This window comes from Halichoerus grypus, chromosome 1 (genome assembly GCF_964656455.1).
Source record: "Halichoerus grypus chromosome 1, mHalGry1.hap1.1, whole genome shotgun sequence".
Lineage (NCBI taxonomy): Eukaryota > Metazoa > Chordata > Mammalia > Carnivora > Phocidae > Halichoerus > Halichoerus grypus.
The window spans coordinates 202,471,598-202,484,341 of record NC_135712.1 but is presented as its reverse complement, the minus strand read 5'-3'; the positions used below and the strand labels follow the sequence as shown (position 1 = coordinate 202,484,341).

Genomic DNA, 12,744 nt, shown 5'->3' with positions numbered 1-12,744 from the left:
GTGAGGCCATGGCTCAGGAGATATGAAAGAACGAGGGTTAGCGGTGTCCACTGTGTTTTTTGGCCTGAATGGGGCCAAAAAAGAGTGGCAGAAAGTGCCCCCCTCCCCAGGAACTAGCCCAGATGGTGGCTGCAGCTAGCCCTGGGCCTCCCTGAGGAGGATGCCATGTGCCCCTCAGTGCCCAAAGGTCTTTGGAGTTCACTGATATTTGCTTATTTTGCAAGTTCTCCTGTGGGTGTGTTTCTCGCTATCCATGAACTGTGAATTGCTGTGAACCCAGTTTAAAAATAAAGGTTTCATATCAGAGCCAAGCTCCTGGTAGTCATGTGGGCACGAAGAATGACAACAGAGGTGATACTGACAATATTCGGCAAGCTACAACTGACAGCACTGCCTAGGAGTCAGGGATTTGGCTTGTTCTCTAGGTTTAGCCTCTGTGGGTGCAGCCCTGCGTGTCTGATGTCACAAAGGAGGGGGAAGTCCTAGGGCCACACTGTCTCTGTGACCTTGGGAGAATTCTGAACATTCTTGATCCTTAATTTTCCTGTCTGTAAAATAGGCAGCTCCTTTCTCTTGGGCAGTTTTGTAATCCCTGTGGAAATGATCCCAGAGTAAAACTTTGAGTTGCCCTATGAAGGTAAAGTCTGTCAGGGTCCAGGCACATTGCACCCTCAGCTTCTTGAGGGCAAACCCTACAACTGCCTGGAATGGTGGGTGGTTTCCCTGGCATCTGTGCGAGGAAGCGTGGACCGGGGAGCAAAGAGGTCATGTCTGTAAAGGGAGACCTGGGTGACTCTGGGCAAATTCCTGAATATTAGATACATCAGATCCCTTATCTGTAAAATGGGGATGATTGCATAACCCCAAGATTGTCCTGGGGATTCAAAGAGATAGGGAGTTTTAGTATAGTAACTGGAACTCGCTACTGAGTACCTATTAAATTCTAGATATTACTATTTCTGCTTTTAATGTTATTACTGTTATAACCATAATGTTGAACCATTTCTGTATATTCAGTATGTCAGCATCTGGCTGCTTATTACCACCTCATATCTCTGTCCATATTGCTGAAATCAGTGTCTGGGATGCTAGGGTTTATTGGTTAGTACTGTAGCGGGTCATAGGTCAGAGAGTGATAGAAATTTATTTCCTCAGCCTGCCCCCCTGTGGAAAGTAGCAAAGGCAGAGCTGTGGTTGAAATCTAAAATTTTGCTGTGTAATTCCAGGGGTGGGAGATACTGAAAATTGTCCATATATTCCAGAAACTTTCCTTGGAAACTTAGTGTTTCTTTTTCTGTCCTTTACTTTAGGTTGGTCAGCACGTTGACACAAGTTGCCTTTTGACGTAGCTGCTGCCATGGCCAGCTGGTAGGACCAGCATCCCATGCACAGAAGCCAGGTGAGTGTTTGGGGTCTGATATCTGTGGAATGAAGGCTCTTGATTGACTTGCCTGGCGAGCTTCATTCAGCTCCTTGGACATTTGAAACTGAGCATTGCTTAGAAGCTTACAGCCACCTCCTAGAGGAAATGGAGGGAGGCTGTCACCACGGGATCACCCAGGCCCTGCCCGTTGCTTCCAGGGAGGCCATTTGTTCTCACTTTCTGTCTCAGGGTTCACTCACTTGAAAAGCCCAGGCCTAAATGGGATAAACCTTCCTGGGAGTATCAGGAGCAGAGGATAATCCTGGCCAGGTGGCCTTTGCCCTCTGGCCATTTTTGTGATTTCCCAACACTGACCAAAATGAGTAGAATTTTTTTCTGACCACTGTCGGTGGCACAAGGCCTGGCACTGGTGCTTGGAGCTGGTTGCCCTGACCCCCGACTCAAGCCTGTGAGGAAACTGAGCCAGCCTCACCCCCTGCTTAGGGTTCTCAAGTGGATTCTCAAGGGCTGTCAGAACCCAGCAGGACAGATCTTGACACCTCGGTGGGATTTTTGTCTTGTTACCAGCAGGGTCTGGCCAGCCATGTTTTGGCCCAGGACTGTCTGTCCATCTGGAGAAGAATGTAGAGCTAAGAGTTAGAACTTGAAGGCAGGTTGGAGACCTCCTGGGTTGGTCAGCTGTTCCTGGGTTGGTCAGCTGCTCCCTCTTCCAGGCCAGCCAGCAGGTGACTTCCTGAGGAGTGCATGCCCCTTTAACAGCGCCGTAGCCGCATGGGGTGAGAACCAGCCGCCTGGATTTGCCCGCTTCTTAACAAGAGTTGGGATTGGTTTTGTGAGGTTTTGGCTCTTATTTGCATATAGCAAAAAAAAAAAAAAAACAAAACACATGAGCATGGTCAAGTAATCCTGTTAGTGGGAAAACATTTCCAGAATGTTCTTCTAACAAACAAGCTTTACCAGTGCTTTAAAAAATGTTTTTTAAAGATTTTATTTATTTATTTGAGAGAGTGAGTGCAACCATGAGTTGGGGGGAGGGTCAGAGGGAGAAGCAGATTCCCCGCTGCGCAGGGAGCCCGGCTTTAAAAAATTTTTTTAATGATCAAGATCTAATTTGTCTATCATATAGAATTTGTCTACCATACGTTTCACCCATTTATAGTATATGATTCAGTGATTTTTTTTTTTTTTTTTTTTGTATATTTAAGAGTCGTGCAACCATCACCTCTGTCTAGTTCCAGAGCACTTATCACCCCAAAAAGAAACTCCATCCTCTGGGGCACCTGGGTGGTTCAGTCGTCAAGCGTCTGCCTTCAGCTCAGGTCATGATCCTGGGGTCCTGGGATTGAGCCCCGCATCGGGCTCCCTGCTCGGCAGGGAAGTCTGCTTCTCCCTCTCCCACTCCCCCTGCTTGTGTTCCCTCTCTTGCTGTCTCTCTGTCAAATAAATAAATAAAATCTTAAAAAAAAAAAGAAAAGAAAAGAAAAAAGAAACTCCATCCTCATTAGCTGTCACTCCTTGTCCCCCCTCTTCCACTAATCTGTTTTCTGTCTCTATGCATTTGCTTGTCCTGGGCATTACGTATCAACAGAGTCCTATAATATATAACCTTGTGTGTCTGGCTTCTCTCAGCGTAGTTTTTGAGGTTCATCCACATTGTAGCATGATTCAGTACTTCATACACTTTTATGGCTGAGTAATAATTCCATTGCATGGATGGACCACTTATATATCCGGGATAAATTTGGATGTTTCCACCTTTTGACAATTGTGAATAGTGCTGCTATGAACATTTGTGTACACAATGTGTGTGGACGCGTTTTTGGTTCCTTTGGGTATATACCTAGGAGTGGAATTGTCGGGTCATATGGTAACGAACATTTTGAGGACCTGCCAGACTGTTGTCGTGGCAGCTGTACTATTTTACATAGCCCAGCCCTTTCTGAGGCCCCCAGAGGAGAAAGTGACCTAAAGTCTGTGCTGGTTTCCTAGAGCTAGATGAGGATTGGATCATCAGTGTTGATGATGCTTGATACCTGGTCCTGGTGGCTTGTTATCTGGTGCTGGTGGCATAGTGGGACATCCACAGAGGGTGGGCCTGGCACTTGGCTGTTGACAGGCTATCTTTAGACATTAGCATTTAAAAATCAAGGAACTTTACATTTGAAAAAGGTCTTACTTGAACCCTGGGCCCAGTGGGGTTAGTGACTGACCTTGTCTTGCAGCTCAGGTCATTGTCTGAAGGCAGTGGGCTGGCTTAGGGTTCTCTGAGGTTCTAGGATAGGTGCTCCCCCTTCTGCCTGGTTCTTTGTTAACTCAGAAGTAGTAAGTACTTGCTGAATGAATGAATGAATGAATGAATGAAACAAACCTCCTTCTTCCCTGTCACAGGGCAAGCAGGGAAGACACAGCCGTAGCATTAGAAGCAGAGAGTCTGGGGGTTTAAAGTCCTGGAAGTCATCCTAAGTGTTCTTTCTGGCCTTGCCTCTCCCCACCCAGTACATGAAGGGGCTTGATAGGAAAGGGACAGTCTGTGAACAGTTATGACATGTAATGGCTAATGCTACACAGGCAGAAACACCCTTGAATAATTATTTTTTAAGATTTATAGATATGTCAGCTCGTACTTTTTGTTGTGGGGTATAAGTCACCTCAGCAAATTGATTGATTTGGGGTTTTCTCTGGTTAATACCAGCCCACACCCACTTTTCGTTGTACCATGGCCTGTGGTCAGCTAGGGTCTCCCCATTCCTGCCACCCAGGACTCAGTGGGCACAGAAGAGGAGCAGGGCAGGAGGAAGGCTGGCTCCAGGCGAGCCCTGAGTCACACACACATAGCCCCCACACAGTGCCACACCCTGTACACAGTTGAGGTGTGCACACCTTGGGTCAGACTGCCTGCTTGGGCTAATGGATGTGGCATCTGCCCCTTGAATTTTGCTTGTCAGGAGCCCTGTTTGTTCAAGTACACGCTGCTTATGTGCTGAATGACTAGCCTTATGTTGGGTGTTAAGGATTAAAAATGGGTGTGACTTGGGGCGCCTGGGTGGCTCAGTCGTTGAGCGTCTGCCTTCGGCTCAGGTCATGATCCCAGCATCCTGGGATCGAGCCCCGCATCCGGCTCCCTGCTCGGCTGGAAGCCTGCTTCTCCCTCTCCATCTCCTACTTGTGTTCCCTCTCTCGCTGTCTCTCTCGCTGTCAAATAAATAAATAAAAACCTTAAAAAAAAATAAAAATGGGTGTGACTTCCAGAAAAACAGTTCACAGAGAAAGTGAATGCAGATGGCCCTAACCAAGGTATGGAAGATGTTCAGGTCTTTCTGATACTAAGAATAACGCTCATTGGACCTTCCCCAAAACATTTCTGACCTTTTGTCCCCAGAGGTGGATACCAATCTGTTGGTGGAAATCAGGCACTGCCATATGTTGCTTTTGGATGTTCACAACTCCTCAGAGAGAGATTGGCTTACCCTTTGCTCCAGAAATTCCACTTCTAGAAATGTATCACAGAGATACACTGTCAGAAATAAGAATTGTGACAAGGATGTTCATTACGCAATTCTGAAGGAGCAAAGCTGGAAATGACTTAGATGTTTTGTCAGTTGGGGCTGGAGATGGATGGGGGTGGATCTCCTGGTGGGGTGGCGTCAAGCCCCTGAAGGAAGGAAGGAGGCATGTCCTCATGTCTTGGTGACAGGATTTCTAGGGTGAAATAAGTGGAAAAAACAAGGTGGAGGATAAAGAGATGTAGTGCACTTACCTATCCAAGGGAAGGTGGGGGGGACATGGATGTATGTGTGTGTGTTTGCTTATATTTTATTTTTAAATATAGGAAATCTAAACCATAAATGAACAACATGGTCATTTCTGGGAGGAGGGCTGAGAGGAGACAGGGTTATCAGGAGCTGTCTCTGGCTTTCTTTTCTATGTAGCACCAGATGGGTGTTTTACATAATTATAAACAAAAGTATGGCAGATGTTGTGAGGAGGGGGGAGAGAAGCAACCCCTAAAAACCAAAAGCAAAAGGAAATGAATATGAATCTAGGTGTATGTCAGTTGTGACTCAAGTTGGTGGACTTAACGTCTCAGAGAGGATTTCCTTCACTAGACTTTTAAACATAGCAGTTAGACTGTAAATGTTTTAGTGTGATATGCCATAAGGGCAAAAACTTCTTTTTAAAAAATCATTAACTATTTTTAGGAATTATTTTTGGTTTTAGGTTAATAATACCAATAGTCTTAACTGTTATATACAGTAGTGCCCCCTTCCCTACAAAGACACTTGCCAGGACCATCGTGGGATGCCTGAAAATGCAGATAGTATCAAACCCTATATATACTATGATTTTTCCTATACATATATACTTACAAAGTTTAATTTAAAAGTTAGGGATAGTAAGAAATTAACAACAACTAATAACAATAGAACTGTTACAGCTATACTAAAACAAAAGTTGTGTGAATGTGGTCTCTCTTTCTCAAAATATCTAAGTACTGTACTCACCCTTCTTGTGATGATGTGAGATGATAAAATGCCTATGTGATGAGATGAAGTGAGGTGAATGACGTAGGCATTGCAACATAGCATTAGGCTACTTTTGACTTCTGTTGGTACTCCAGAGGATCATCCACTCCTGGACCGTGATTGACTGCAGATAACTGAAACTATGGATAAGTGGGGACAACTATATTGTAGAAGAAAACAAGTAGTTATGTCTTTAGGAGTCAGAATTTTCAGCAACAAAGAAAAATACAAGTATAAAATCAAAGTACTTAAGTTAAAACATTTTAATTGTTTTATTTTTTTTTTAAGATTTATTTATTTACTTTTGACAGAGACAGCGAGAGAGGGAACACAAGCAGGGGGCGTGGGGGAGGGAGAAGCAGGCTGAGCAGGGAGCCCAATGCGGGGCTTGATCCCAGGACCCTGAGATCATGACCTGAGCTGAAGGCAGACGCTTAACGACTGAGCCACCCAGGCACCCCAAAACGTTTTAATTCTAAATCTGCATTGGGAATGTCCTGATTGTGACTATCAACGATGGGACAGATGAGTATGAAAAAGAATGGATTCCCAAGTTGGAGCATCAGATGTGTTAAAAATCTACAGGTTCATTTATGTTGGTGCTCAAAGGAAAGGAAGAAACTCACTGGTCCTCTTTAGAAGGTGCTAGGGAACCAATTCATTTTGAAAACTGGTAAATAGAAACTAGCATTTATTTTTTCTCTTTTCTATGGACTGAACTCTCGAGGAACAAAATAGTGGGTGAGAGCAATCTTCTCTCACAGGTCAGTGCTGCCCAGCAGAACTTCCTGGGACTCTGTATCCTCACTGTCCAATGTGGCACCTGGAATAATTTGAAGAAATAAATTTTCATTTTATTTAGTCTATTTAAATAGCCACATGTGGCTAGTGGACAGTGTGGCTATTAACATATTCTGGCTAATTAAAATGAAATGATGGAATTATAGGCTTATAAGTTTTCGGACACTTAATGAAATGGTGAATCCAGATAGTGATCCTCCGTGACTGCGTGCCCTCAAGAAGGGTGCGTGTCCTTCTGGAATGATGTGTGCTTGGTTGGGCCTCAAAATCTAGTTTACAGTAAATCAGGGACATGTTGCGTTATACCACAGGGATGCCACCAGCAAACCTGACTGGGAAACAGGATAAATAAATGTATGGTTGAAAGGAAAGGTTGGGGGGGGGGCACCTATAGATTTCAACCAAGTGTGACTGACAAAGATTAAGAAATGCTTGTTAAATTGTTAGAGGTCAGCTCATGGGATTGTCGTTTGTTTGTGCTATAGAGATAAATACTGACCAGTTCATTCATAAAATGAATGCTGTGTAGGATTTGCTTCACAGGAGCTAGTAGGTGTGGGGGAAGGCCGAGTGTAGAAGACCTGCAACCTGGGTGGTGCATGTGTGCTGTGAGTCATGCTCTTCTTGCTACTTCTGTGGGTATATTTGCAGTTTTCCATAATCAAAGATTTGAAAAATGGGCTTAACCCAGGCATTCCCTCAGGGAGCCCAGGGCAGGGGAGACAGCTGTTTACAAAAGTGAGGGTGGTGGCCACTTGTGGTTAGTTTAAATTCAAGCAGAAAACCTTCAGAGATTCTGGAATTGTGAGGGGCTGTGGCTTGTGGCCTGTCATGTGGAACTGCCTCTGATTACAGCATTGTTACTTTCTGTAACAGTGATACTCGCAGCTACCTTTCACAGAGCCTTCAGAGAGCATTAGTGATAAAGTGGATAGTGTTCCCATTTCACGGTGAGGAAACTGAGGCGAACCAGGCATTCTGGTTTCTACCTGATGCACTGTGATGCTGATGGCTGTGATGGCTGTGATGCTGACCTTCCTTTCCCTGAGCCTCTGGCCTCCCTCCCCAGTACTTGGAGCTCATTTTACCACTGCATGTGCTTCTTTACTTTAATACTTTGTGATATCCCATACTTAGTTTTCTGACATAATGTGTGTGTGTGTGTGTGTGTGTGTGTGCATACATAATATATATATATTAAGATTTTATTTTTATTTATTTGACAGAGAGAGAGCACAAGCCTGGGAGCAGCAGAGGGAGAGGGAGAAGCAGGCCCACCGAGCAGGGAGCCTGATATGGGGCTCAATCCCAGGACCCTGGGATCATGACCTGAGCCTAAGGCAGACGCTTAACGACTGAGCCACCCAGGCGCCCCTGACATAATATATTTTTGATTAGAGACCAGTCTCGCCTCATTGCTGTCATCTCTCCATAGTAGCCATACCCAGTCAGGAGTGGATAAAATAGATGGTTTGATCCTGTTTGTGATCTAGGGATCACTGCAACTCTCAGAGTGGAAGGGACCTCACTCCGTGTCTCTCAGCCTGGTGTCCACTGTCCACCTACCTGCCTCCTTGTGTATCTTCCCAGAGTTTTCCTGGGAGGAGGCCTGTCGTGGGATCCAGTCAGCCCCTGGTTCCTGGTGGAAACTAAGCAGATATTTGGATGAACGAGTAAAACACCTGTGTGACTGAGGCGGGTGGCACATTCCCAGTAGTGTATTAATATAAAACTGTGGTGTGTGTTGTTTTGGTTTTAGGCAGTGTGAAGCCTGTAATGAACCTGACTTAAATCGTGTTCTGCTGGTGGTGGTTTGTGTGACCCCAATTGTCTGAGGCCTTGCCCTCTTTCTGCCTTGGCTCCCCATTGCTAAATTGATCTTTGCCCACGTGGCCATGCTTCCAGGCATTATTAGCTCCTTTGCTTGGAGGCAGTTCTTAGTTCCCACTTGTGTGGTGGGTTTGTGTGACTTCAGTCGCTATGAGAACTGGATGGTTGAGTCACAGAACCTAAAATTCACATTTAGCCATTTTAAAGTTATCATTTAATACACTCACAATATTGTATGATCATCATCTCTGTCAAGTTCCAGAATGTTTTTATCCCCAAAAGAAGCCTGTACCCATTAGCAATTACTCCCCACTCCTCCACCTCTGTGCCCTTCAGGGCCCTAGCAACCACTAATCTACTTTCTGTCTCCATGGATTTGCCTGTTCTAGGCATTTCATATAAATGGAATCTTTTTTTTTTTTTAAGATTTCATTTATTTATTTGACAGAGAGACAGCAAGAGAGGGAACACAAGCAGGGGGAGTGGGAGAGGGAGAAGCAGGCCTCCTGCGGAGCAGGGAGCTCGATGCAGGGCTCGATCCCAGGACCCTGGGATCATGACCTGAGCCGAAGGCAGACACTTAACAACTGAGCCACCCAGTTACCCCTAAATGGAATCATTTTTTATTCTGTGTGGTCTTTTTTATCTGCCTTCTCTCACTCAGCGTAGTATTTTCACTGTTCATCCACATTGTGACATGAATCAGAACATCATTCCTTTTTATGAGTGAATAGTATTTCATTGTACGGATATATCACATTTTGTTCATTCGTTCATCTGTTGATGGACATTTGAGTTGATTCTATTTGTTGACTATTGTGAATAGTGCTGCTTTTTTTTTTTTTTTAAGATTTTATTTATTTATTTGACAGAGACACAGCGAGAGAGGGAACACAAGCAGGGGGAGTGGGAGAGGGAGAAGCAGACTTCCCTGCCGAGCAGGGAGCCCGATGTGGGGCTCTATCCCAGGACCCTGAGATCATGACCTGAACTGAAGGCAGATGCTTAACGACTGAGCCACCCAGGCGCTCCAGTAGTGCTGCTTTTAACATATGTGTTGTATAAGTTTTTGTGTGAATATGTTTTCACATCTCTTAGTTTATGTACCTAGCAGTAGAATTGCTGGGTCATATGGTAATGCTGTATTTAACTTTTTGAGAGACTGTCAGACTGTTACCCTCATCACTGTACCGTTTTATGTTCCTGTCAGCAATGTATGAGGGTTCTAGTTTCTCCACGTCCTTGACAACACTTTTTTTTTCTTTTTTTTCTTTTTAATTAATTATAGCTACCCTGGTGGGTATGAGGTAGTATCTCATTGTGGTTTTGATTTGCATTCACCTGATGACAGATGTTGTTGGACATCTTTTCATGTGTTTATTGGCCATTTGTGTATCTTCTTTGGAGAAATGTCTATTCAAGTCCTTTGCCTGTTTTTGAATTGGATTTGTTGTTTAATTGTTCAGAGTTCTTTATATATTCTATACACCAGACCCTTATCAGATAGATGATTTGCAAGGTATTTTCTCCCATTTTGTGGGTTGTTTTTTCTCTCTCTCTCTGTTTTTTTAAGATTTTAAGTAATCTCTACACCAAATGTGGGACTCAAAGTTACAATCCCGAGATCGAGAGTCGAACACTTCTCTGAGCCAACCAGATTCCCCTCATGCTCTTTTTTTTTTTTTTTAAGATTTTATTTATTTATTTGACAGAGAGAGACACTCAGTGAGAGAGGGAACACAAGCAGGGGGAGTGGGAGAGGGAGAAGCAGGCTTCCTGTGGAGCAGGGAGCCCGATGCGGGGCTCGATCCCAGGACCCTGAGATCATGACCTGAGCCGAAGGCAGACGCTTAACGACTGAGCCACCCAGGCACCCCTCCCCTCACTCTTTTGATAGTATCCTTTGCACATTAGATTTTAATTTTGATGAAGTCCAGTTTGCCTTTTTTTTTTTCTTCTGTTGATACTGTGCTTTTGGTTTCACATTTAAGAAACTGTTGCCGAATCCAAGGTCATGATTTACCCTTCCGTTTTTTTCTAAGAGGTTTATAGGTTTAGCTTTTAATAGTTAGGTCTTTGACCTATTTTGAGTTAATTTTTATTAAAAGGTAAGGGTTTTGTTTTTGATCCTTATCTTTTTTACTGGCATGAAGATATTTTGGCTTATTTAACCAGGAAGGGAGAGTGATAGGTGGGAGTTCTGAAAATACTTTTTCTTGTATGTTTAACATATATGTTGAGCATTTATTCTGTCCTGGGCTCTAGGGTGGTAGCACTGAACAAAGAGGTATTCCTTGTCTTATGGGAGATGGGGTTAGGAGGGTATACAGAGAGATGAGTGAATAGAATGTTAAGTGGCGATGAAGTGGGAAAGAAGTTAGAAATCCACGGAGGAGATTGTGTGGAGGGGAGATAATGTCATTTTGCTGTCTCAGCTGAGACCTGAAAAAGAGAGTAGTTCAGAGACCTGGGGGAGGAGCCTTTCAGACCTGAAAAAGAGGGTAGTTCAGAGACCTGGGGGAGGAGCCTTCCAGGCGGAGAGAGCAGAAAGTGCAAAGGCCCTGGGGTGGGAGTGAGCTTGACTGTCAGTGGCCAGAATGTCATTGTGGCCTAAGAGAATGGGGTCAGGGTGGGGTGGGGCACAGGATGGCAGGAGACAAGGTCAGAGAGGCTGACCTGTCCTTAAGGCTGTGGTGAGGGCCTTGCTTTTACCTTGAATAGTATCTTTTACAAAAGGACCACTTAATGTGATACCCTCAAGCCCAGCTCCACTCTTTCCCAGCAATTGTTGCAGGTATCTGAACAACTCCCTGCCCAAGGGGAAGAATTCCACTTACAGGGTAGAGGCTAGAAGTGGGATTTCTGTTTCAGCTCTTACAGCTGTGCAGAAAGTGCTGAGAGAACTTGTCGTTGGTAGGAACTGTTTCTTAGTCCCATGGGCTTCATTGAGACCAGAAACTTAGTCCTAAAAGTAAGTTTCCCTACTGGCTCTGATCCTCCTGGGGCATTTGCCAGTGCTCTGATACCACAGAATATGTGCAGGAAGGAGCTTGACAAAGGAAGCCCAGGAAAGGCCTCCAGGTGTTACCATATTGCTGGGTGCCCTGATGAAAATGACAAGAGGCACCCCTGGTTCCCCCACTTTCTCCTCATATCTCCTCCTAGGAATGGAGGTGACTTTTTTGGTCTTTCTTGCACTTGTCTGTGCAAAACCTACCTGCCATTTCCAGTGATGGGCCTCAGTGGAGCTGGTGGTTAGAGCTGTGTCTTGGCCCTGAGGGAGTTGGCACTGGAAGGGTTAAGGCTTCCCATTTTGTGATGTGACACCCGATGGGCACATTGCAGATGGCATGGAAATGGCAGGTGTAACCCTTTGTAGGCCATGGAGGCACATGGCCCAGGAGGCAGCTGGGAAGGAACAGAGGTCTGTTCCTTTCCCATGTGAGGCAAATGTAGCCAACTAGCCCTTAGAGTGACATCCTGCACCAGGGGGACTCTTGGTTACTCTTTCCCTGTGGACATTTAATATTGCTCCGATTCTCCTTCACAGGCAGTACCTTTGTTTCTGTGTTGTGTGCTCCTGCAATAGCATCTGTTTCTTTCTGGCCGCAGGGTTGGGCTTTGGCCCAATGGCCCTGGCTGCTGGTGGTTCAGAAGCCTATGTGGAGCCACTTCCAGGGGGGTGGTATTGGGTGCTCACTGGGCACTTCGAGAGCAAACACAAAAGCCAAGTTCTTATCTCCAGTGTGAGCCTGAAGGAGCTACTGTAGTTTTAAAGACACTTGCTACCTGTCTTTCCCCTCTTAACATGTGATCAGTGTGGGAGCACTTTTCTCCCTACTGTGTCCTATGGCTGGAGATGAAGACTGGCTTTCATCTCATGTCTCTGGGAAGGGGTGCTCAGAAGCCAAGGCATGGGGCTGTGGTGCAGTTGTAGTTGAGGGGGATCTGTGTGATCCACATTATTCCCTGTTTTCAGAAGTTTGCAGGAGATTGGCTGTGTCTCAGAGAAGATAAAAATATATACCCTACACTCTCTTTCCAGGATAGGATCTGTGCTTTCTTTAGTGCCCCCCCACCCACCCCATTCTCCCATGACTCCAGGGAGGGAAGTTGAGGTCTGAGGACCTGATGTCCCAGGCCTGGCGCTTCACATCCCGGGGGCGAGTTTGAGCAGCCTGGTGAACTGTCAGCAGGCTGGCCTCG

The 12,744-nt window shown here is 45.2% G+C and overlaps 1 protein-coding gene across 5 annotated transcripts in view; it reads left to right on the top strand.

Annotated features, from left to right (window-relative positions):
• Positions 1–12,744, top strand: part of GATAD2A (GATA zinc finger domain containing 2A) — a 101,848-nt gene that overhangs the window by 38,422 nt on the left and 50,682 nt on the right. For all 5 annotated transcript variants that reach the window (XM_036093934.2, XM_036093938.2, XM_036093933.2 and 2 more), the window contains one exon: positions 1,311–1,399. In XM_036093934.2, coding sequence (XP_035949827.1) covers positions 1,385–1,399 — 15 coding nt within the window. In that variant the 5' untranslated portion in view covers positions 1,311–1,384. Of the gene's footprint in view, positions 1–1,310; positions 1,400–12,744 lie in introns of those variants that run through there.